The 26,509-nt window shown below is 41.4% G+C and overlaps 1 protein-coding gene across 2 annotated transcripts in view; it reads right to left on the bottom strand.

The window, feature by feature from the left end:
• inpp5a (inositol polyphosphate-5-phosphatase A) overlaps positions 1–26,509 on the bottom strand; it is a 125,062-nt gene that overhangs the window by 25,958 nt on the left and 72,595 nt on the right. For both annotated transcript variants that reach the window (XM_008322199.3, XM_008322200.3), the window contains exons 10-13: positions 16,488–16,583; positions 15,606–15,680; positions 9,940–10,013; positions 1,017–1,128 (exon numbers count right to left, since the gene is read on the bottom strand). In XM_008322199.3, the coding sequence (XP_008320421.1) occupies positions 1,017–1,128; positions 9,940–10,013; positions 15,606–15,680; positions 16,488–16,583 (357 nt within the window). The remainder of the gene's footprint in view (positions 1–1,016; positions 1,129–9,939; positions 10,014–15,605; positions 15,681–16,487; positions 16,584–26,509) is intronic.

Here is a 26,509-nt window from a genome sequence, read left to right on the forward strand (position 1 = left end):
AAAATACTGCATTTGTCTTACACACATTAACAGATGAAAGCCTGCAGGTTCAAACAGCCTTTGGTGACACAAATAAAAACTCAGCTCACTGGCTGACGATGTGAGTTTAAGGCCGCTAAAGTGGTTAGCTTCGGAGGCTAGCTGACTGACTCCGGTACAAAGACATTATCGTGGAGACACCAGAGTGAACAGATTGAGGATGTGGGACGGGAGAAGATGGAGGAGGCAGATTGGCAAAAGTGTGCAACGGTGGGAGGGAGGGCTGAGGGTTCCACTCTCAGAGGAAAGCACACAAATCTGTGGTTTTATGAAGAAGATGAGGGGCCACTCAAACTCTATAAATATTGGATATATGTACTGGCTTGGTGGCCCCCGCAGCTTATGGCTCTGAGTAAATATTCATTTACCTCATCCTTCCATCTGTGAAGTGACAGAGGGAAGAGGGATTCAGCACATGATGTCTGAGACAAGGACAAAACAAGTCCATACTTATTTCCTTAACATTGTTGGGTAAATGGATACAGTGATATATGGTCTGTACATGTTTAATGACTTTAATTTATGTTTGGCTCTGACTGGACTGGAGTTTGGTCTCTCAGAAATTGTGCTTCGTCTGGGCAGGTGGGGAAGGGACTGTGGCTGAAAACATTAGTCCTTGGTTTTGTTTATTTGAATCCTGGTGCTGGTTACAGTGGGAAAGGCAAATAAACTAGCCAGCGACCTGAAGAGAGAATGTGACGAGAAGAGCAGGGCATTTTGGGTAGCAAAGAACAAAGTAAACAGAGGGGAAAAACAAAGAAGGAGACGTAAACAAAGAAAAAGTTTTGTGGGAACTCATGGTGCAGCGAGGAGTTTACAGTACGGCATCACTGACTGTAGCTAAAAGGGATGGACTTCTGACTATTGAAAGACCTTTGCTGTTTATTTTTGTCTTTTATTTCATTGGATGGTGCAGTTTAGTAAAAGAACAAAAAAGAATATTTTGGCAAAGAAAATAAGAACATTCAACACCATACCTTCAGGACCAGGTCTCTGGCAGACGGAGACATGAGGATTCGATCACACCAGGCAGGGCATCTGGTATTCATGTACTGCTTCCCCTGACTGCTGTCTTCACTGTATGGATAACTGTGAAGACACACAGGCAACACATGCTTAGAACGTGAGATGATGAATATCTTCAGTAATTTATGGTGGTTTATACGGTGCACAGGGAATAAAGAACTTTATATTCTGGTGGAGTAACACACAGATGATAATTTGCTATATGAAAAGCCATAAATATGACGCATGTGAATCACCAGTGATAAATATGAGACGTCACGTCATCTGCCTTATCTCAGAATGTTTTTCTGAGGAAACAGGAGGTCCATCAGTACGACCAATCATCTGAGTAATCTCCTGAATTAACACACACGGATGGCTCAATCAGAGCGCTCTCCCTCTGCCAACTGTACGGGTTTACACCGGCGTGTGTGAGAGAGGGGAAATAAAAACGACGGAATGAGAAAGCTCCAGGCAGAGTGGGCCAGAGGGAGCCTCAGTTGCCCATATGTAGAGCTACAGCCCTACACGGTCATCAAAAACAGATTAGGTGCCACAGCAAATGGCCAAGAGAGAGATTGTGTCTTGAAACAGCAGGGAACAATCAAATGATTTAAGCGGCAGCAGCAGCAGAGCTGGGAGTCGAGCGGGGAGCCATTGAGCTGATACAGATTAACATTGTTGAGAATTCAATTTGCCCCTTCGACTCATCAAAGTGCTTCAGATTTACACACCAACAATCCAATTTGTTTGTCGGCGCTCATCAGGATGTGGGGACCGGGCACGCATACTGTAGCACCAATCCAATTTGCTCCTTCAGTGCTACACGTGCTAACTGTAGCATAGAACAAAGTGCTTTCTCTGAGGATTGAACAAACACTGGCTGCTGCCGCTACGCCACTGCTCCGACGAGCTGTGGTAACAGTAAAGAATGATACGTGTCCTCAGGATATATGGACTATACAGATAAGCAGTGACGGAAGATAAAAAAAATCTATATATCTATATTTATATAATAACAATTTAATGTAAGAACATTGGATTTCTATTATTTATATATTTTATTTTTATTTTCTTATATTAAATCAACTCAAAATGTGATCATAAATATTCATGAGTTAACTTTGTAGATTTTTACTCATTTTTTATTTACTTCATTTTAGTTAATTTATATCATTTAGTATACCTCATTTTAAACCTAGCCACTTCCAGGAACACATTAAAGCTGTAAAACATTTTGTATAGGTATCAGTGACCCCAAAATTAAATATAACTATAAAACATCAACATTCTTCATAGATTTCTACAAAGATGCAGAGACATCAAGGATTCAACCTGATCTTTCATCACATGCCCTCACTGTAAGAGGAAACTGTGGAATAAATGGTTCCTTATTCTCACTCTCTGTGAGTATGCTGATGACAGTCGGTGTGTATGGGGTTAAGGCTGGGGCAGAAACTCTCACACACAGTCACACACAGTCACACACACACACACATTGCCTCCCCACCGGGTGAACAAATAGACCTGCTGAGAGCTACTTAGTGAAGTTCCCTGCCTCCAATTAGCATTAATGGCACTTAAACCATGGGAGAAATGCATGGGGGTTTTGCTATGCTAATCAAAGTGATCCTGGGATAAAAGAGAATGAAGAAGGGCATTAAGAATAGGATGAGTGACACACACATAGAGCGGGAGGCAGAAGAGAGGGGATAAAGATGGATCAGACAGAAAGAAGCAAAGTGACGGTGAAAGAGAGCAGAGCCTTCAAAGGCTCTGTGGAGCTGCTCAACTTCAGGGTGGCCTGAATACTGCTGCTTCCTGAGGGACGGTGCAGGGCCTGAAACAGTCCTCCTATCAGCCACTCTCTTATAGCTTTATTGACTAACAAGCTGGGGTCATTTTGGTGTTAAAGAGTTGGAGAGAAAATCAACTTTTCCCCCTCACCTCCTTCAAACAATGAAGTCCCAGCTGATAGCAAACTTCCCGAAGCACTTCAGCCACTAAACACTGCGATCGTTCACTCATCTCTGGTGACAGCCAGTCTTTGTAAATGCTGATTAAAATGGTGCAAAGATGGCCATTAAAGAGGCATACTGCATCCATGAGAATGCATGTTTCTCCCCTGTTCTTCTGTTGTGCCACACCTGCCATTGACTCCAATAAAGATAAGAAGTGTTAATGCAACAGCAAACAGCTGAATGGCACCAAATGATTAATGTGTCTGATTAGCCAACTCACAAACTTATCTCGGAAGGTAAACGGTCTGAAGGGGTGTGTGGTCAGCTAATGTCAGACACCTGCTTCAATCTACAACAAGAACTACGGTAATTAATGGGTCGTACTGATAACTCCAACGACTGGGAAGGGAGAGCTTTTCTACACACACAAACATCTGACAGATACTGAACATACTGTTGCAAGTTAATACAAAGACTTTCTGTTGGACTTTTAAATGGGTCACATCTTATCATTAGACTCCTACATTATTTCAAAGTTGGTTTTGAATCCATATGGTATTATATATATTTTTTCAATAATGATAATTTCATGATGGTCCAAACATACAAGAAAACAAAAGTTTGGCAAAAATAAAAACTTCAAAAATAATCTTAAGAATATTAATTCCTCAGTTATTCTAGAAATATTCTTTTCTTCTGCTCTACATTTTTACATTTTACAGCATTTATGAACTAGACTTGATCGAGTACAACATTGAATGTTCAGTGAATGCTCACTGTGATACTCGCCTGAAAAAAAAAAAAAAAACACAACCTGATTCTTAGTTCATCAGCAACAGCAAACAGCTGAACAGCATAAAATGATTAACCTGTCGGATTAGTCAACTCACTGACTTATCGTGAAAGGCAAATGGTCTGAGAGGGCGTGTGGCCTGTCAGCTGGTATCAGACACCTGCTTCACTCTGAAGGAACTACACTCATGAACAGCTCGTACTGAGCTGCACTACAACGTATTTATTCGCAGACAAATGTCATCAGTAAAAATGATCGGAATGCGAACAAAGCTCCAAACCACAGAACCAAGACTTGGTTAATTGGCTCATAATATCTTATAAAGTTATAAACCATACTTTTTCATATTTTGCACATTTCCATAAAAATTATTTGCACGAGTGACAAATAAAACCAGGCGTGAAACATACACACAGCACGTCCACCTGCTGTGTGTATGTCTTTTCTGTTCTTTACAGTATCACCTCAGAGCTGACACTGTAAAGACTAAAATATTCACCCAGTCACCGTCTCTGTGTTTATCACTGACATTTATAGAATTTTACAGCTACTACCTCTGTTGTGAAACTGACACAAGGATACTGTTGACCTATTTGTCCTCCTGCCTCTTTGTGTTGCTGACCACATCTCAGATGATAAGTGTGTGTGTGTGTGTACAGTCACAGGCTGGACCCTCCAGCAGCCATTGAGAGCTCATTCATTCATGCTTGAATACGGGTTTAATGTTTGACTTGGCTGCTGACAAATTGCTCATATGTTTTCCGCTCAGTGTCAGCCTGTTTGTCTTGCTACAGTAAAAACTGGCGAGGTGAAAGCGCGCCGTACCTGTAGTGTGTCACCCGGCCTCACCCGACGGAGGGAGAGGCTGTTGAGATAAACACTGCAGTATTTTACAAGCCGCTATATCTACAAACACTTAAACAATGAACAATAAAAAAAGACTCAAACAGTAAAACATTTTATAACGCTAACGTAGGCTCTACTATAAACCAGATATTGGCCAGACATTCCATCTGAATTGGTACTGTTAGTATTTTACAGCTTCATTCCAAAGAAGCAAAAACCCCATTCTTAGAAACGCCAGTCCTCTCCTCAGATACCACACAAACTAAAGTCTGTATTTTTGTATTAAATCACTGATCACCCATTGAGTCCTGGCTCACCAACCTTTACTAAACTATGTGAGGTATTTGGTACTGCAAATGACCTCAAATGTGAAATTACAAGTACAACTTCAATTGAGCAAAAAATAGTGACACTAATGCAAGAGGTCCATGGTGGAAACTGCTGCTAAATGTGTGTGACCATGAAGCAACTACAGCTTACCCATCAGCTAAACATGGGCTGAGAATGACCTCTGCTGAATTACACAGAAGAACGCCAACAAAAGTAAACACGGAACAGGAGCACAAATCTTTATAGAAAAGACTTACCCCAGTGGTAATCTTGGGTTTGTCCTGGCTATTTTAGAGTGCATTATAGACCAGTTTCAGGCTTCATTACATGACCAAATTTATGATGTTTTAATGTTTTTGTTTTTTTATTTAGGTAACGGGGGATTTTTTTGTGTCTTTTTACCAAACAATTCCAGACAGAAAAAATGAGAAGGTAGGATGAGATTTTGTGGTTTTGTACATTGGCCAAATATAGGTTGTAAATTGTTGCTCCATATTAGAAATTTAATTTGGCCCAATATAAAATTGGCCATGAAGGAGCAAATTGAGGCTGAAGCAGTCAGCGTGGGGCAAGGATGCGTCACAGATTGTCGGAGTGGCATCGGCTTAAATGTCAGAAAAGGTGTTTTTCCAAGTGACTTCCTGCCTTTGCAGCTCTGTTTGTTTGCTGTTGTCAGGGGAGGCTTTGAAAAACATTCAGGCAAACACACACAAATACACAGACACACACACACACACAGATCCAAAAAGATCACCCAAATGCTATCAATAAAGCTGGGTCTTTGGCTCCAGTTTGTGGAGCGGGGAGGCTCACAGGCACAACATTGGCATAGTGTAGTACAAACAGAGTGAAATGCCATCAATAGCTCATGGCTCATGGCCTGCTGGGCCTCAGCTATGACATAGTCTGCATTGAGCTGCTGTACATGAACACAAAAAGACACAGATGGTATTCAATTGATTCCCTCTAAATAGGAGGTTTTCAAACAAAGCCTCCCACTCACTGGCATCATCTCCAGATAAGTCAATAACACACGAGAGGACAATCTTCAGCAATCGCTGCCACAATGGCCCCTCATCGTTTCCACAAGCTCTTACATAGTAAGAATGATAGATGTGCCAGTGGTTGTAAAACAATGTTACCCTTCAGTGGACGCTGCCTGGAATTCTAGATCCAGTGGACGCGGCCGGCCGACACCGGCCACACGCTAGCGGTGGCTCGGACACGAAGCCGTGAGCGAACAGTGGTGTTTATGAAGCACAATGCAGAGAACAAGGAGCCTCCTTCATGTGCAGTAGGACGCAAACAGTAAGACTATAGGAGGAATATATGGAAAACACAATATAGGCCGAGAGAGAGAGAGAGAGAGTGACATCATTCTGGTAAGGGTGTTGTTCACCGAACAAGGGCAGTCACTGTGCACAGGAGAGCCATCTGTGTGGGTACTTCCAATGAGCTCAGGAGGACTTCTCCACCGCTCTAATTATTCACTTGTATGAACTTATTAGCAGTTATTGAGGAGCTGGCAGGTGGCCATTTATGTCACTTAGATTTTTTTTTCCTCACATGAAGGACAAAGTCATTCTGCATCTGCTTTTAAAAACTCTCTGCTGTGCTCCTGGTCTCCAGCTCAAAGTACTCGAAGATTCATGAGGGTTCAGTCTAGACACAATACCTTTTTAGATCTGCAGCATTCAAAAAAGTTCAACTTGTAAACAAACTCACCACATCGGGCCAGACACCTGGCAAAGTTAGGCTGTAGTTAGCCTGAGAGAGGAGCAAAAAACTAACTAATTTTTTATTTATTTAAAGAAAAAAATCGTAGCTTTGATAACAGGCTTCTAGTATTCAGCTTCAGTAATATCAGTAAAGCCAAAGACCGATCATGTCTTTGACGGAGGAGAATGCTGGTTGCTCTGTTTACAACATTAACTTCACTATATGGATCTAATAAGAGGGCCGTAAGTTTAATATCCTAACGGACCACTACCAACGCACTGTGCCTCATAGATGACCTCTCAGGCAATATAGACGTAACATTAAGTGTTGGTCAGATTGTGTTACATCCATCTGTGTTTCTGTCTCCTTGATGACTCACCCCATGACCTCTGAACCAGCCTCAAATCCACTGCAGTCTAGACCTGACGCATTTGTAGGACTAGAGTCATCCTGTCAGGTCTGACACCTTTCCTTCATTCAACGTGTTGTTAAAGGTTTGATTAAGAAGTAGAATAAATACAACTCATTTTTCCCACTGATTTCCAAATCACTCATTGAATAAACGTACGCTGGTGGAAACCATTTGGTAACGGCAGCTGTTAAAGGATGGGAGCTGCCACATTTTGTGACCACACTTTTATCACAGACAAGATACCTTCATTTCCATATTTTTTCACCCACACGTGGATCCACATTCAGACATCGGTGAACAAGCGTAAGCAGCAACGTGTAAGGCTCTTACTACCATCTCTATATGCAGATCTTGGCTCATCTCCTTCTTTTTCACAAACTCCGACATGAGACAGCGGCCATCCTTTAATCCCCTCCTCCTCCTCCTCCTCCTCCTCCTGCTCCTTCTACTCTGAGCTCTTTCCTCCCACCGCTGCTACATAACTTCCACACCATGTCGCTGCCATGAAATCACTCATGATTTGTCCTTCGATGGAGTTGTGCTGCTGGTCTGATGTCACTCAAAATCTCCCTCGAAACTCCTTCCCAGTAACTGTGTTACAGGCAGAATACATTCTTCCAGTGCTCCCCTCATTGTCCAGTGCGTTTCCTCTCAAAGCCGGGGGGGCACGATTCAATTTTTGCATCGATCTTAAGCAGAAAAAGGCCAAAGAAATCAGATCAGGAGAGTACTAAAAGCTTTCCGCTAAATCAATCACGATACGTGAATAAGTTACTGTTTGCCGTAGTATGTTTTAGGGGATATTACCTTTGTTATGCAATTTCAAATATAAAAATCAAAAGTCCCATAATGCATCATAAAACTTACCATAATTTTCAGTCAAATGGCCATGCTGCAGCTTTCGCGGAGCTAAAGACGTAATGGCTGCTTAGATTCTCATACATTATGTCTGCTATAAAAACCGTGTCTGAACCAATGATTGGTTCGTGATTCATAGACTCGTTTATCCTCTCACAGAACACTGCCGTACATATAAAATCCATATATGGGCTTCTGCGTACCACTGTTTTAAGCTGTACTGTGGCCGATGGGCGAGCGGCAGCCAACTGGCTCCAGGTCCGACTGTGACAAGGCCCAGGCAAATTCCTCACCCCGGTGCCCGAGTACTTAGACTTGTTACGGCCAGCTTTGACAGACGCCTTCTTGAAAGTGGAGAGATATGCATTTCACAGCTCGGGGCCTCCGCAGCAACGACAGAGGAAGGATTCATGTGTTTGTATGTAAAGGAAAACACATACATGTCTGGTGACCCTAAATGTCCACACCAAACACACAATGATCTATGAGCCAGAATCACCTGATAGACATATAAAGGTGCAATATGTTTAATGGTCATGTATTTTTTTTATTATCACTCACTTCGTTTTGTGGTTACCCAGCTCTGGACAACAGTCTGGATTAACTTGCAGATTAAATGTTTGTGAGCATTGATTTATAGATTTGAACAAAAGCGATCCTTGTGTGTGTGTGTGTGTGTCAGTGAGGGTGTGTTCTGTTGGCCTGCATTAGAAGGAGTAATAACCCCACAGATGGCAAGGGGCTGGTCCAGTGTAGGCCATGTGATGGAGAACAATCCTTGAGGCTTGATTGCTCAAGTAGCACAAGGCAGACCAGACAGGGGGAGGGACACTACTATATGTATGTGCGAATGTGATTGTGTGTGTAGGAGGAGGGGACTGTTTAAGTTTAACTAAGCCAATGGAGCCCATTACAAAGCGGACAATGTGGTTTGTTTCGCACACAAGAGTAGATCAAATCAAATTTCATGTGCTGCTCTTTGGCTCCATCTGTTTGATTCATCGTCATCTTAAGTATGTGAAAATCATTTGCATTGGTCCATAGTAGCAAATTCATTCCTCCCTGTGGAGAGATGATTCACTATTATATGGATAGGTGCAAAAGTCAGCCGGTGTAAAGGGACAATAAATCCACCTGTCACTTATGCAAAGTGATGTAAATGGGGTCCCTGATTAAGACACAGAGTCATTTAAAAAACAGGGACTAAAGTAACCTTGACACACACACTCTCTCTTCCTCACACAAGCTCACGTTTTGATAGCTCTAGCTATGTATTTCAAGCCTCTGCTGTCTCCCTCACACACACACACACACACACACACACACATACACACACACACACATATACACATTCTAGAATCCCCCACAGTCCTGCGCCTGCCACAAGAGCAGTTTATCAAGTAATTATTGTTTGATTACAGCGTTTCATTATCTGCACTGATTGAGTCACAACTGACGGCAAAGGTCAAGCACCATTAACGCGCTGCTCCCGAAACATATTTTCACGCCGGCTGCATGTTTGCCCTCCCTCTCCTCAGAAAGGGCTAATTGCAAATGCATTTGTTTGAGGAAGAGGAGAGGAGACCACCACACTGTGATCTCCCCCATGTCCCACTGACACGGAATACCAATCCCGCTCAAAGCCGATGTGCGTCCACAAACAATTCACGTACACACTGATACACATGGGAGCAGTTTGGGACCGTGTCCAATTGTGCTTTTACAAGTGATACCCATCAAGCACAAATTTAAACAGCTTTCATGAGATCATTTCGGACAACAAAGGGAGATCCGTCAATCTTAATCACTGCTTTTGTCAACACAATGCCAGGCTATGGTTTAACGCTAAATAGGTTTTTTATTTTCTTTTATTCCAGTCCACTTGATGGAACCAGAATTTTTAGTCAAAGATAAATAAAACAGTAATGAAAACTAATGTTGGCTTTAAGATGAAAAAAAATGAAAGGTTTTCATACCTGGGTGGGAACGAAATCTCCAACTCATGCAGTCGATCCTTGAACACCGACAGCTCCTTGTCAAACTCTAAAAGCTACAGAAAGAACAAAAGAAAGAAAATAAATCAATACGGTTTGTGCTGTGTTTATAAGTTGTTCTGAGTTTATTCAGTTCAATCTGTCAAATACAATTCACAGTATCTTGTTGCACAGACTTTATTAAATTCAACTCAACTCCAAAAGGATCTTTAAAATATTAACTTCAGACGTTTCAGAATTGGCTAAAAATGATCAGGGGAAAAAGAATAGGTGTACAATGTTCTAACTAGTTAAATTAGTCACCTGTAGCAGTTAAGTTAATGTGAGTATATTCTCTGTAGTTTTTCTTGTTTAGTAAGGTACGATATCAATTGTAAGTCCTGTGCCTAAGTCCCTTCAATACCAGGACCTGATACCACGCCGAAGTTAGTCATCTTCTGTAACCAAAGGTGTTGGTCTCAGTCAAAGTGTGTGCTTTAATGAGTCCAGACACAATTGATGAGGATATCTGAGCTCATTGTTGTGTCACATCTGTACACGGTCCAAAATCGACAGCCGCTGCTCCAGCCCTGTCCAACTGGGGGTCCGTGTCTCCACACTAGCAGTGCATCGGCACACTCTTCATCAATCATGTCTCCTCACCCAGCTGTACTCCCTCACAAGAGCGTACACACACCCTTCCCTTGATTTCCCCCCTTTCACAAAAGCTATAAATCATTAGTGAGAAGTGCAATTAGCGGCTCCTTGTACACATTAATTATCTGGAAGATGAACAGGTAGCTCTGGCACCTGCATGACTGAGTAACTGAGAGACTGCGAGTGACGTTTCCCAGCAACTCCAGCGGACGTCCCGTAGCCCCGCCCACTCCATTCAGACATCAGGACAGAGCTGAGACACCTTCAGTACAAGTAAATTGGGCTATTGTACACGTTTCAAACATCAGGCTACAATTAAGGCCTGATGAAGACCTCATCTTGGAGTCAGGCAGCTTGATGTTAATGACGTTTCATTGGTGTATTACATGCCGCAATATAGTGACGGGTACATGATGAAATATCAGTGTGTTACACGTGGGAAACGTTTGGAAGGATGTTCTCCGACCACAACAGAGGAGGGAGGTGTGTGTTCAATCATTATTGTTGTAAAAGCTGAAGAAATCTCGATGTGGTGCCTGTGAGAACACCTTCTCCGAACAGTTGTTCAGCGCACGTGTAAACGGCCAAAGTCGCTCTGACTCTGCATGTTTGTGTGGATGTGTGACGACGCGTCAGTGGTGTAGAACAGTGGCCATTACTTGCAGGCAGAGGGGCCTCCCAGACGGAGTCTCGGTGGTTCAGGAGGGCAGATGTGCCACATTCATCAAACTCACACCGCCAGGGTCACAGGAGAGACTCACACACTGTGGATGAGGGATGGTGGAGCAGGGGATGCAACCCCACGCTCCACTGTACCCCATCCACCCACTGGTACCGTCCTGTACCGTCCTCTAATATGTGTGTGTGTGTGTGTGTGTGTGTGCGTGTGTGTGTGTGTGCCTGTGTGTTTGCTTGCCCGAGTAAGTATAAATATTGTTTACGGAGCAATTTTGATCTGATAAATGATTGTGTAGCTGAAAACCATAACACACAGTGCACACCTTGACAAATCGATTATGTATGATGTTGTACATTATTGAAAATTTCTAATAATTAATGATGGTTTTTTTTATTGCACTACACATGTATGGTCCATAATGGACTGTCTATTATATATAAATGTCCCTTTCAAGTCTCTTGAATGAAGTGATGCACTTTTGAAAGCAGTACCACTGCTGGCCAGTAGAGGTTAACACTAAAATAAACGTATATTACAATGATAAATTACACAATGTTTCTTTCTGTGAATGTGATTGAATTGAATGGACCAAAAAACCCAGAGATGCCAAATTGTAGACTATATTACTGGTACAGCTAATGCTAATATTATTGGGCTAAATCTGCAGCCATGGAGATAAACCTATGTAAGACCCACACAGGCTTGCTGGCTAGGCAAAAAGTTCATCAAAGCCAAAATAATGTGCACTGCTCACTCATTGTGCTGAGGTGTAATGTTGTCAACTACCAACTCCAGGTCCTGACTGTCAGTGGTGTCGATGTCAGATGTTTATCACTTGTCCTGCTCATACTATAGTTGTCAAAGCAGCGGTGCTCACAAGTAATAGAACGTCAGTCTGAGCCATTTGTTCCCAGAGTTTGTCCTTCAGGCAACGTCTCTACTCAGGCTCGCTGCAGATTTAACAGGGCACTTAAGGTTTTTTGGTCCAATGTCTGTCAGCATTAAGTCTCTGGAGAGCTGATAGATTTGTGCACTAATAATTAACATTTAGTTTTGGAACTGACTTTGTTTTTTATGAGAGCTAAAGGGAAAAGCAAGACTTTTATTATCTTACACTGACAAATGTAACTCTAGTTTACTTTGAGAGTGTGCATTAGAACCTGATTCAGAACCTGACTAAAAAGTATCCTAGGTACATAATGTATAGATCAGAAGGGGATATGACCCTGTGACCTCAATGTAAAATTGGGTTAGGGAGTGAAAGCAGCCATTTCTTTGTTTTTTGCCCCATTTAGACGACAGATGACAGGAAAGGTTTTTTTGCGAAAGGTAAATGTGTCTACGCAGTAGATGTGCAAGACAAATGTGATGGACGACTGAAGGATGAGTGAGTGTAAACTCACCATGTCATTGTTGTACTAAGTGCTTAAATCAACACCCAGCTAGTGCATGTGCATCTGTGTAGATGTCCACAGGTGTGATTGTGTTTGTTTGGAGCAAATCACCTCATATTACAATGGGTGTTAGACAGTCTAAACAGTGGAGGATGACCAACATATGGCTCTGTGTACCCAGTGTGTGCAGGGGTTAAGTGAATGTTGAGTAATTCATTTAGTTGAAAGGAAAAAACCCTGCAGCCACAAATTTTACACTACATTTAATTCCGGGTCAATTAGGCATAATGTTCCGCCGTGGAGAAAAACACTATACATTATATTGGTCCAAGGCCTCGTGACTCTGTCCAGGAGTAGACAGAGCGACCTTGTGAGTTGGGAGGAAGTGGCCTGAGATGCTGCTGCTCTATCACCAAGTATTATTACAAAGGGAAACAGGTGAAGAAGTGTCCTGGTACAAAACTACTCTGTCATCAGCTCACATTTCTGGCTCTGCCTGGATGATCAGCCTGGTCCTAAATCTGAGTAGCAGTGATTTCTTTTCAAGGCGGTAGAAAAGGGGTATGTGAGGTCTCCGGGCCCTAACTGTCCCTCTTAGTGTGCCGGCCCAAATGTCCACCAACTGTAATTGTGGTTTGATTTATGCATTGTCAAATATCTCCTGTGACAACACCGGCTGCCATTAAAACCCATCAATAAATGTGGAGGTGAAAGGTCATTTAATTTGATTTTTACACCTCACACTTGGCTTTCATTGCAAAGGTCATATTTTTCTTCTTTTTATGGGATCTTCATTAGTTTTTGTGAAAAACGATAAACTGTCACTGAGAGGTGGGGGTGGCTGGCTTGTACAGAGACGGACCAAACAGAAAACACTTGTTCTTTTTTATTTTTGTGTCTATTTAATCCCAATCCTAATGATTTTATGCTATGTAGAGAAGAAATAAATTAAATGAAGACGCTTTATTGGAACCATCATAAAAAACCAGTTCCCCCTGCAGGACAGGGTTATCTCAACTCTGAGCCACTGGTGAAGGAGAATATCAATGAGTGCAATTATATAATAATAATAATTTAGATGAATGAGCATTCTTTACTTTACTGAACAGATGGGAATTAGACACGCTAAAATGAATGGTCTAAAAATGTGTCTTCCTGACAAACTAATGTTTTCTAATACGGCAAAATATATTATATTGAACTACATTTTCTATATTGCAGCAAAAAGGTCAACAAGTTAGATATAATTATGACAATTAATTCAATGTATCATGTATGTATCATTATATACGTATATCCATCTATATAACATAATATAGTATCTCTAGAGTATTGCCGAGAATGACGCTGCATGCATGATAAGGAGAAGCAGACAAACCAGATAAAAAGTAAAAGGTTCATCACCTACAGCAGCGTGTACACAAACACACCCCCTCCTCCTGCCCCCGTCTGTCCAAGCCACATTGATAGAATTACAATAAAGAGATACTGAAGCAAAATCAATAGGGACAGCCCAGTCCTGGAAAGACGAAAATGTGCAGCTTAGCAGATGCACGGTGCAAAAACATGTGCTGTACGCATGTGCTCACAAACACACACACACCAGCATTCGTGTGCGCACTTACGCACGCACACACACAATCATGCTACTCCCATCTCTCCACTGGAGCAAGGCCCCGCGGTGCCCCCTGACGCCACCAGAGCCCAGAAAATTTAATCTTCCCAAATACTCATCAGGGCTCTCCATCGTCCCGCCGTGACAGCACTGGGGATAATTAATTATACAATTTCGATGGGAATATCGACTAAACAAACCTATTAATCATAGCAAAAGTCAATAGGCATGGACACATTCAATCATGTCCTGGGCAATGATTACTCCTCTCAAAATACAATAATTATTTTCAAGAGCTGCCTCGAATTAAATTTCTGTCAAGCCGGTACAAGTCCTACAGTTGATGAAGGATGCAATGGATTTCCCCCCCCTTCCCAAGTGGAGGAGCATGAGAAGGAACATTTATCCCTTTGAAAAGGTAGTTTGTTTTATAAGGATCATAACATGGTGTGTTTAACTAGACCATGACCATCAGATTATCTCTGATGTCCCCATTATATCATCCATCTTGTCTGACTTCTTAGGAGGAGGAGGAGGAGGACAAGAGGGAGAAAAAAAGGAGGGGATGTTTCAGCCTTTAACAGTTACTGTTATACATATGGGTTTTCACATATTTCTCCCGGTCGGATTTAGTGACATTTACCGTATAATATGCTGCATATGTCAAACTCCATCTCAGGTCAACTGTTAAATATCGACCGTTTGGTGGTGCCTGGAAAATGATTCATAATAATAATCTGGTAACAAAATATATTTTAAATAATCTATTTTTTCAATCAGTCCTATTTTTAATTTGCGGAATGAACGTTACCAAAGAAATGTGCTTACTGATGGAGTTAATAATCAAGTTAGATGGATTCATATTTTTTTTGTAAAAAAAAAAAAAGAAAGTGAATCCTAGAGCACTTCTTCCTCAAATTAGTTTCTAAAACAGTCCAAAAATGTTTGAAGACGTGAAGTTAGGTAGATTAAGGACCAGTTATGAATGGAAGACTGCAGTAATGAAGTACTCTATAGCACAGTAATAAATGATTCTGCAATTGATTATTATCCATACAAGTTACAAATAAAAATAATAATTAAAAAATGTTATCAGGATATTATTTGGAAGCCTTTTTTACTATAAGGTAATTAAAGATATGTTGGTGGGCTGCATTTGGCCCGCGGGCCTTGATTTTGACACGTTTGTTTTGAAAGTACAGTACAGTGACCAAAGTCTGTAAAGACGGTGTAAGGAATGAAACGTCTGACAAACAGGAGCAGGGAGACAAATGTGCAGTAGATTAATATCCAAAGGTGACAAAGGAGCGGAGGGGTGACTTACTGAGGTCCCATTGTTTTCCCGGAAAACATCCTGGTTGACATAATTAAAAAGCTTCTTCTCAAGCTGAAGAACAACCTGAGCAAAAGACAGAAGAAGAAAAATATCATCCTTGATTAATACAAACATTAACGTGAGCTTAAGTTTTTAATTAGAACTCTAATTGGAAACAGTACTCCACAGTGGGAGACAGTAGACAGTGATTAGTGTGAGGAGTTAGACCACTTCATCACATTCACACAACCAATAACATCTCAAATTAAGGTCTTTATAATATAGGCAATTAATGAGCAGGAAGTAATTATAGAATCGGAGGTTTTATGGGGTTGGTTGGGTTTGTGTGTCCTTTAAAATGTGCATTTCTGTATTACCTCTTCAGCCATATGACAGCTTAGAGTGAAAGATGCAACAACATGTTGGTTTAAATGGTCATTATGAATACAGATCAAATATAAGTCAGAATGAGGTGTTTCTGTGGTTGTTGCTCAACAGGATTGCCATTGCACTAAATGAAAAAATGTTACAAATATATTTATATTTATTTTAATTGTAATGTTTTAAGTAAAGTGTAAGCCATATTCTTTGAGTACAGTGTTATCTAAGGAAAGATATTATACGTGCTTTACAATTTTAATGTTCAATAAGTTGTAAGCCATACTTTAATTACGGTGTTTTCTAAATATTAATGTCGACACTGTTTGATTGTGACAGCGTCAACCAAGCTGGATGGAGCTACAGTATGTTCAAACAGTGCTATCAGTGCTGCTAACTAAACCTGCAAAAGAAAAAATGAGGAGGAGGAGGAGGAGAACAAGAAGCAGACATGTAACACAGATATGACATACCATAAACTTTAAGGGGCGGCTTCATCACAGTACCACTCACCTTTCTATCATTATCGCTTTCTCGAAATATTAGTTTGTCAACTTCATTAGTGTCAGCAGCTCTGACTGTCTGCATGGTGGCAGTGGAGCACAGACTCTGAAAGTAAGAAGAATCACAGTTTTAGTTATGGCCATCAGAATAAAAATAAATACAAGAATTGGGAGGTTTGAATGTACAGTACATGTATCATTTAGCACGGATATTTACAATTACATATCCTTGCTCTTCCAGGTGCTAATATCTTTAATGTATTGTGTTAGAAACTATCAGCACCACTTACTCTTCACTTTATCTGGATCTATTCACTGAGCCCATGGACTGTGTGCACGGTTAAATTCCTCTTTGTAGACTCTTTTAACAATTAGTTAAACATTCGACCATCTGTGTTTGAAGATGGTTGAATGAGGTAATCCCTCAACCAGCGGTTCCCATACCACACAGCAGAGAGCGGCTGACCTGATTGAAATTCAAAGCACAGATTAGATAATCAGGTCAAGCCAATATAGCCAGCAAAAGGCCCTTTATACTGAGATGTCACAAATCAGTCCAGGCTTCGGACACGGAGAAACTTCACACCAGATTAGAACAAACACTGTGCCCTGAGAGAAAATGGAACAACTCCTTGCGGTCCCTACTCTCTGCCTCCAACCCCATTCCTTCATGCTCACCCCCTCCCTAAAAGCAACTTTCTAAAGCCCTAACAAATCGCTCCATCTTTCACTCATTAAGGCCATCCAAATGCAGGGTCAATATGCTCCCCTGGCAGCCAAATGCTAATGCGCTTAAGTGCGCTTAAGCAGCTTTGTGCAATGAATGGGCCAAAGAAGGAGCTAGTGAGAAGGGCAAGAGATACTTTCCCTGTCAAAAAGTCATTGTTGTCCCAGAAAGGGAAGACGGCCACAGAAAGATTTCTGCAAAATATGGTCATGTATATGGTCACATAAAAAATGAACATCTTTTTAATGGTTAAAATGAACACTGATCCAAATGTACTTAGATATGTATTTCTTGTGAGCCTTCTTCCTTTTCTTTTTCACTTTTCAAACCTAGTCACAACATTCTTTTTGGAGGGGGTTAGCGAGATTAGAGACTGACAGTTTTCAGCAATAAAACTCAACTTTTTTTGCACTTTTGAGCTACACAGAACAGTTAGCATCCTGCTCTCTATCACCACGGCCATCACTTTTGGTTAACCCGCAATCTTTACTGAATTCTAGCTCACATGTATCTGTCCCAAGGTGTGAGAGAATATGTTAATACTTGGAAAGAATTTGTAAAAGTTGCTGCAAACTTTAATTTTAAGAAAAAAAAAACAATTTAAAAAGTAACAAATATTATATAATATAAGCCATATAATAGTTTTTTTCTAAGCACCAACTCTTGTTAACATAACTGGGGCTCCCAGCCTTTTTTAGCACACCACTGGATCCTACCAGTGTCTGATTGATCCTTTCATGGATTCACTGATTGACCAATCAGTGTGTCAGTGCAGGTTGCGGTGGTCGAGTGAACCTGATTGATCACATCTTCCCATCTGTCGTCTGCTTTGAACAAACATCCTCCATATGCAACACAACGTGAAGCCTCTGTCCTTGCTAATCTCAGCATCTCTGACACTGATATGGGCTATAATGTAAACCCCATGCTGTCATTTAGGCTGTGATGTCTTCTTTGTGCCATCAACTAAATCCAGGTAATTGAACACAATTTCTGAACAGAGCTCTCCCTTTAGAGTCCATGCAAATTATGCCGCTCTAATTCACTTGGGGGGAAATGAATTACTCCAGTATTAAAGGCTTGTCAATTAGGATGTGAGTATTAGCAATATAACAAAATATCAACAAGCAGCTGTCAGAAAAAAAACAAAAAACAACTAAGGCTAGAGGGATGTCCTGACTCGTGGGGCTCCTTCACCGATCCTGCAGTGACTATACAATACTTCTGTACATTATGGGTTAGAGGTCATCAAAGAGCATTTAGAGAGGGCCAGTGACTGGGGGCTGGGATGGGAGGCTGCTGAGGAAGGCGCTGGCTTTGTGCATCAATGGCGGATAATCTCATGACTGTCGAAGGAGGAAGCGGCTGTTTAAAGGAGCTCTCTATTCCAGCTGCTCTCCTTAGAAATGAGGTTAAAGCAATCTGTCCCACTTCAAAGAGCAAAGACACACAGATATATACAAGCATTCAGGCCTTCTGTCATTGGTGCTGCCAACAGATGGAGGTGATCCACTGGTTTTAACTTTAAACACAACCCACCCACATTATCCCACCGCTGCCTGACGATGTAGATCAAACACAGAGATTTGCAAATCCAAAAAGTGAGAATAAAATTGAATTAGTAACGTTTTTGTCTACTACATAGAGTGTTATTGTGTCAACTGTGATACCTTCATCCAAATATGACATAACACATTTGAAGCCGTCCAAGTCAGTCAGTGGTTAAGCATTTAATCTGATGCACAGTAACACAGTTTTTATTTTTAAATGTTTTACCATGTGACAATTGATTTTCAGTCAGTGGTTAAGCATTTAATCTGAACCATCTATTTAACCTGTGCAAACCTTAAAAAAATCATTAATTCAAGAATAACAAACAGAGCTTAATATTCCAACCTGAAATCAACACTGAAATCTTGGCTACTTAACATGGAAAACCTCCAGATGCAGAGAAGGAAACTAATGCTGCAAGGACAGGACTGAAAATAACTGAGATGAGTTTGACTAATCTAGTTTTAAATAATAAAATATCACTGGTTTTTTCATTGATTCTCTTCAGGGGAACAGATAACCAAACAGGTGTGATTATTACACAGCGCTGTTTGTATTGGATCAGTCTGTAATGTACAGTACTGGTCGGGTCATTAAGACGTGGTCAGAGGATATCAGATGTCTTCAGTACAATCACAGTCCATTAGTTGCGATCCAGTAGTAGAAATTTGTACCATGACATGGAACAAATCAAGGCACAAATCATCCTAACTACTGTGGAGTTTATATATTTATTCGTCCCGCCCTCAACACACTCCCATGTAATGATTCACACTGTTCAATAAATAGTCATTCCACCAATTTAATAACCCGCTGAGTGTTTTTAGAACTCAGTGATTAAACCTCCATTAGTGAGAGTGAGTATGAGAGCATGTGCAGGGAGACACAGAGGATGAGGAGACAATGAGCTAACTATTCATTCTTCATTACCAGCGGCAGGAGACAGGGGCTCCCCTTGTGTCAGCCGGGGGCAGTGGCATTGTCAGAATGTGCCATTATTCTCTCGTTGCCACGCAAAGTGAGGCTGCCAGCTCAGTTAAGGTGTGCCAGCGGGGCTGGCAGGTTCAGCATGAATTGCTGAGCACTCTGATGGCTTTTTCTCCCACTTACCACCGTTCATCACACCCGTCCAGCAAGCATGATTGCGACATCTGCCCGGGCAGGGTAGAAGGGGGCATCCAAAGTAGGCAACAACAAATCTGGCCTTCTGTGTTCCTGCCAGCTATTACACGAGAAACCCAGTAAATCAGCTGCGACCCCCTCCAACCCCATCTGACTGGACACAAGCCAGACTTATCCACTCCCCTCTCACACTCTCAGTGACTCTGGCTAATTTAATGCTTTCAAAGGCCGTGGATTCAATCACTGATGCAGACACATGTGCACACAGCGTCCGGAGGAGTCAAGATGGAGGAGAGGTGAGATTGGAAAAAATCATCTTCCTCAAATTTAGCCGGTGCATGACCCGTTGATCAGTGCACGACCCTAGTAAACCTAACCTGCGTCCCCCCAACACACACACACACACACATGCTTCAAAACCTTCCCATGAACTCATTGAGGTACGTGAGAGCAGAGAGCTGCTTGCAGTGTGTGCGTGGTAGGAGGTCTCCGTAGTTGCCACGCCCTCGCCAAAAAGTAGCCTGAAGAGGTAAAGAGGGAGTGTGAGGTTGTGATAATGCGCCCTATTTATCTTCTATCATTATAACATCTGGGAAACTTCTCCAAAAACAATGGCGCTCACTGAGAGCTGCCATTCTGGCTTCACCTTCAGAAAATGGCCAAAAGCGTTTGTCCGCTCGGAAAGGATAATAGACAGGCCACAAATCATTTAGGACAACAGGACGTGTGAGAAACTGAATGTATGTGTATGTTTTGTCTCTCTCTATGTGTATGTGTGTGTGTGTGTGTGTGTTCCCCCCTGGTATTTAACTTCTTTGCTGGCCCATTCTGCAGGGCCCCGCAGGACAAATTGCCCTGCATGGTTGTCTTTGAGAGGCAGTGCAGCGCGCAGAGAAAGAGACAGGGCTGAAACACAGGGAACAGGCCTATAAAAATTCATCATTTTGACCCCAGTGACCTCCCACTCCTGGGGGGTTTTACACACACACACACACACACACACACATTTGCCCACCCACCAAAACACAAATCTTAAAGGTCCTTTAAACACTTTTTGGCCAAAATTTCTCAAACCAAACTAAGATCCAAACGAGACTAAATGTCACAGCAATTTTATCTAAGCTTCCTTATCAATCGATCTTTTTTTTTTTTTTTGCCATTCTCCCAAACACATATACATACAGCCCAGCCAACACAATAGCCATGTAAAAGCACAGGAAAAGGCCACCAGATGCTTCATTGTGACTAAGTCTCTGTGTAAAGTAGTGGCAGTAAAAGGAGGGTGGGTTCTCCTGGGGCATATTAGTCCCAGTAAGACGAAGACATTGTTTCAGACCTGGCTCTTGACACATTAGTGCCACCTGTACAAAGCCGACCTAATGAGAGATTTAATCTGAGTAACCTCCCCTGCCACTTTCAGTCAGCACTTTAAAACCAACCGCGGCAGATGTCTACAAGACTGTTTAACGCAGGGGCTTCTCCTAACCTCTAAGGCCACGCATGCTTAAATAGCCATCCTAATGTGGCTTTCATTTGAATGTTGCCGGCTGCAGCTGTTGTGTTTTGAAAAAGGGGAACCATTCATGCGATTATTTGAATGTTTCAACCTTTTAAAAGTATTTCATTTGTTGATGATGAACCTAATTTACATAGAACCGCGAGGAAAACAATTACACAGCTTTACAGTGATTCTGAGAATAAAAAGGCACCTGGAACCGTTGCATTCTGATTCAATTTACTTTTCCTTCATAGCTCCAGCTGAGAATCAATTAAAGGAAACAGAGGTGAGGTAATTTGTCGCTGCTGAGTCAATTACAGAATATCGAAGTCCCAATCAGTGAGTGGCGATTAGCGAGGGTCTGATAGGAATTTAGTTTCTTCAGTTCATTACCCTGGTAATCGATAGAGATCAGGACCAAACAATTAATGAAAGTCTCATTCTGGATGACCACAGCCTGGTTGGTAAGGTGCCCAGAATTAACAAACTGTTGGTTCTCTATGTTTTCCTGCAGATTTAGTCCTCACTGATGCACTACATTTCCAAAATGCCATAGGCTTTAAATAAAAGACGAACAAAGAACATATTCTTAGTCATTTAATTAAAGATTTAATTCTATATCTTACATATGAATCCAGCAATTGATTCCTACAAGAGACTAATTAAAGAAGTAACTGAGGTAATGTTTGATAAAAGGTCATAAAGGGAGGCAGCAAGAAGTTAACTGTTAACAGGTTTGGGCATCAGCATTAGGTACAAAAGGAGCATCGAGGGGGAGAGAGGAGGTCACGACGCAAAACCTTCTGCTGAACATTGCAAGAGGATTGTTGAGTCAAAAACAATGTTGCTAACTGAGGATTTTAGACCTGCCATTTAAAGCAGAAAATACTGCTGAACGTGAATAACCTCAGACATCAGGCGGTCGGCTCCTCCATTGAGAATTATTCATTCAGACAGCGTAATGAAAAGGTGAGTCGAGAATCTGTTTTTTTTTTGCAGGAGAAAATGTTCTGTTGTTTCAACAACATCAATGTTTATTCATTCTTATTTTTATTGGGAAAAAAATGATAAAAATGATGCTCTTGTCTTGCAGAAAAGAGCATGCAGAATACTTTTGATTATAAAAACAACAGATTTTAGTTTTTACATTATTTTATAAAGTTGAAGGAATTATGGAAAACTATAATTTGAATGAACAGTGACTTAACAGATTGTGTATTTCGCTGCCGCTGCTGTTCTAACCGTTGAGCTACCAGAACACTTGAGGACTTAACAGATTGTGTATTTCGCTGCCGTTGCTGTTCTAACCGTTTTTTCACAGCCAGGTGATCTTCCTTCCTTCAGTGTGCGCTGAAGGAGAAGACTGTGGTAAAGCACAAAAACCCTCCTCACACACAAAGAACATTGATTCATTTGGAGCACCACCCTTTAATTTGTTTGCACCATTTCATTTAAATGATGTGCCCAGTGTCCAGCAGGGTGGAGAAAGAGGTGTAATTCAGCCAAGGAAAAGGGGAAGAGGAAGGTACGGGGGAGGAGGGGGCCTTTAGCCCCAACGCAGGGTGCTAGGCAACCATCTTGTGGGTGGGCTTTGTGATACATTTTACCAATTTTTCATGCCCATCCCTCTTGATGTGACCCCACTCAGGGCCCTTTATGCCCCTGACAGCTCTGCGCAGGAAAACATGTTGCCGCTCTGATAGCATGAAATCGGGAACAAAGACCCCCAGGGAGAGGAGAAGGGGGCCACCGAAGCACGCTGTCCTTCGGTCCCGCCTGGCTCCGGACACAAACAGATGTTAGGCCAGCCCTGACTCTCTCTGCCCCCTGAAAGAGGAGGCCCTGTAGGAGAAATGGGCCTGAAATGCATTGTTTTGGGCCTCCTCTAAGACAAAAACTAGAACCACTCCTTCTGAAAGGACCCGGCAATATGGCTGTCACAGATAAATCACATAAGGCGGGCTCAGTGAAAGGCCCATGAATTCTCAATGTGGCCCTTAATAGGCCCTATTAAATATGATGGGATATTTGTGTGTGAATGGAGCGCAGTGACTTTTAATGTTGGGATGCAGAGTTGTTAAAGCCCACGGTGCCAACACTGACTCCACTGCAGCGGTGAACCTGCAGGAGCATCACTCTGCTGCTACAGTTGGCTCACAGTATCACTGGAAACAGGTGTGAGGTAAAAAACTCATATTAGCCCTTTATTTATCAATACTAAGGTTAAAATGACTCACCAAATGTACAAAGAAACATGCTCTATGTGGAAGGTGTATTGGATATCAGGAGGGTTGTTTTTAATAAACAACAATTTACACCTAAAAATCATAGGCCATGTAAAACCACTCCGAGTTCCATATCAGGCCCCAGAGCCAGGGCTTGGAAGTAGCTGCTTCTAAAGGAATGAGTCATGGTGAACAAAGAGTGAGTTTAAAACACTGCCTAATTTGAATAAGAACTGTGACTGATTTGTCGAGTGAGTTTTGAGTTCAGCCGTGTGCATCCATTCCTGTCGTGAGGACTCCTTTGCATATGCATTAAAACAAACGAATGATGAAAATAATATTGGAAATAGGCTCCGAAGATGACGTACTCAGAACCGACATTTGTTATCTTGGCAACAACTCCATCCTTCACCCGGGAAATAACACAATGATTGTGCTTGACAAAGGCTGAGGACTGCATTAGTCCAAAATAGACTTACATCATACAAGCTGGACACTATGTGCCAGGCACAATGAGATTCCTATCCTTCACAGTTTGTGCCACATTTGATCTGCACTTAGTAAAAGCATCACTTTTAGCTGTTTGCTTTTCTTGCTTGTGTTTTCAAAGGCATGACTTACAGAAGACGAGACAAATCATCAATAAAGCCAGCAATAGAGGAAGACTGAGCGGGAAGCCAAATCTGATTATTCATGATTTATACAGAGATTACATTGTTTGGAAAAGTGCTGGATCAAATATAAAAGACGTAGATTCAGTATCAAGTCCACTTGAATTCATGTTACACCGTCTGCATAACCTTGACAACAGCGTCACACAAAAACACACTTGTCTGCATTAAAACTCTATGTAGTTTCAAATCAAATCAAATCACAACAACGTCCCTTCCTGCGTACATGAAGTGCATTTTACTTTTAATGATCGGTTGTCATGTTGTTTAAAATACACTGACAGTCTGTGCCTTATGTATTGAATAATCTCTAACCACACAGTGTAAAGTGAGACGCTGTAAAAATAAAATGATTGAAGGAAAAATTTAGAGAGCTCAGGAAATTCAGTTAAAGTTTTTCAGATGTTTATCAGAATAATTTAATTTTAATGCCATAATTTAACTTAGTACATTAAAAAGCAGGAAGATTAAAGTTAAAATACATTGGTGCAAGTTTGTAATATCTGTAAGTAGATACCTACAGTTATCAACGGCATTTTGAAATAACAAAAAATGTTTTGTTAGATGTAACCTTTTCACTTTTTTTCAACAAAATGTTTTATTGGGCAATTTCTAAGTAAACTTTTTATTGTTATTTTTGGGGCCTTAACCTGCTCTAAACCTCTTTATAATTTTATATATTGTATATTAAATAATACATGTAGATAGATGTTTTTATTATATATTTATGTGTTACATTATCTCTGATAAAAGTTCATATGCAATAAAAAAATCTGAATAATTATATATAATAATAATAAACAATCATCATCATAATAATAATATTAATAAAGTGAGGAGTGATTGTAGGCCACCAGTAATGTCTTCTTCTGTTGCACAGAGGACAGAGAACCATCAGAGGAAGAATCACAGCCACCTGTCAGTTTAACAATGTGCCACTCAGTCAGTCAACTGTCTAATTATGCCCATTATTGTCATCCAGCTAAATGGAGGATTTAGACGACACTGGATTTTGATAACGAGCGCCACAAATAAACTGAAAAGGAATTCATTTTGAAACGTTAGCTGAGAAAATATTTAGCCATCGAAGATAACAGTAGTGAAAGACTCAGGGGTAACTCAGGCTACATCCCTGACCGGGGTCAACCCCAGGAACCTACAAGTCAACAGACCCCCTCAGCCCCCCCGCCCTTAGGTCGTCAACCCCTGAGGCCCTGTTAGTGCCAGGCTCTGCGCTCATCCTTGGCTTGGTTTGTCACGCCATCCCACTGTTGGCATGGTGTTCCCAGCTGCCAGTCACAGTCCACCCCCTCCTCCACGCTACCCACATTACACAGAGGCAATAGCATGGCTGGCGCCAGGCTCAAATGGCCTGTTGTTAATGAGCAGGACCAACAGAAGCCATTGCTTGTTCTTCATTTGCCAGCATTTTAATTATATGGACAGCACTCCCATCAAAGCTGCATCGCTCAAGTAACGCCCTCATAGCTGAACTCTTTTTCGCTCCGTGACTTCACTGCTGTATTCATCAGCATCAAAAGCAAACAGAGAGAAGAGAGAGAGAGAACAGACGCTGTTGTCTACTGGGAATAGTCTCCTCTATATCCACACGGGGTTTCTGGGATATAATGGCTCCTTATTGTGATAGATTGGACTCTTTAGAGCAAATAATATGCTTGCATTGTGTTTTTTTTTTATTTTAAATATCTTGTTCACCAGCTTCACCTGTGAGGCCATAAATAAGTCTGGATCAAACTGTGTGCAATTACTGTAGTACTATTTGTGTTTTTATGGCATGTAAAAAGCTACATATATGCAGCTGAGGAAATGCAAAGTTGGTTGTCTTGCACAGAAATGTATATTGATGAGAAGTAGAGGTTGCTGGCAACGCTTACCAGGCAAAAATAAGTCCACCTGGGGAAAGTAATACAACTGTATAATTACTAGTCCCTGTGTATCCAAAGCAGTAGTATGGAGTAGAATAAAAAAGAGGGCATTTTCTACTGAAAATGTAATCTAATCTACCCAATTAATCTGGATTAATCATTCTGTAGAATAGAAAAATAGAAAATAGAACAGGATAGAAAACCATGTTGTACCAGTGCAGTCATATTTGTGCTGTTAGTCTATTATAAGGTCTACCTAAGTCACCTACCCTAACCTGACTCAGTGTCAGATAAGGTACTCAGTATGACTTGAATATATCTGTGAGTCTTGGTCTCTACACATGAGTGTATC

The sequence above is a fragment of the Cynoglossus semilaevis genome, chromosome 12 (genome assembly GCF_000523025.1).
Source record: "Cynoglossus semilaevis isolate Cse_v1.0 chromosome 12, Cse_v1.0, whole genome shotgun sequence".
NCBI classification, from domain to species: Eukaryota; Metazoa; Chordata; class Actinopteri; order Pleuronectiformes; family Cynoglossidae; genus Cynoglossus; species Cynoglossus semilaevis.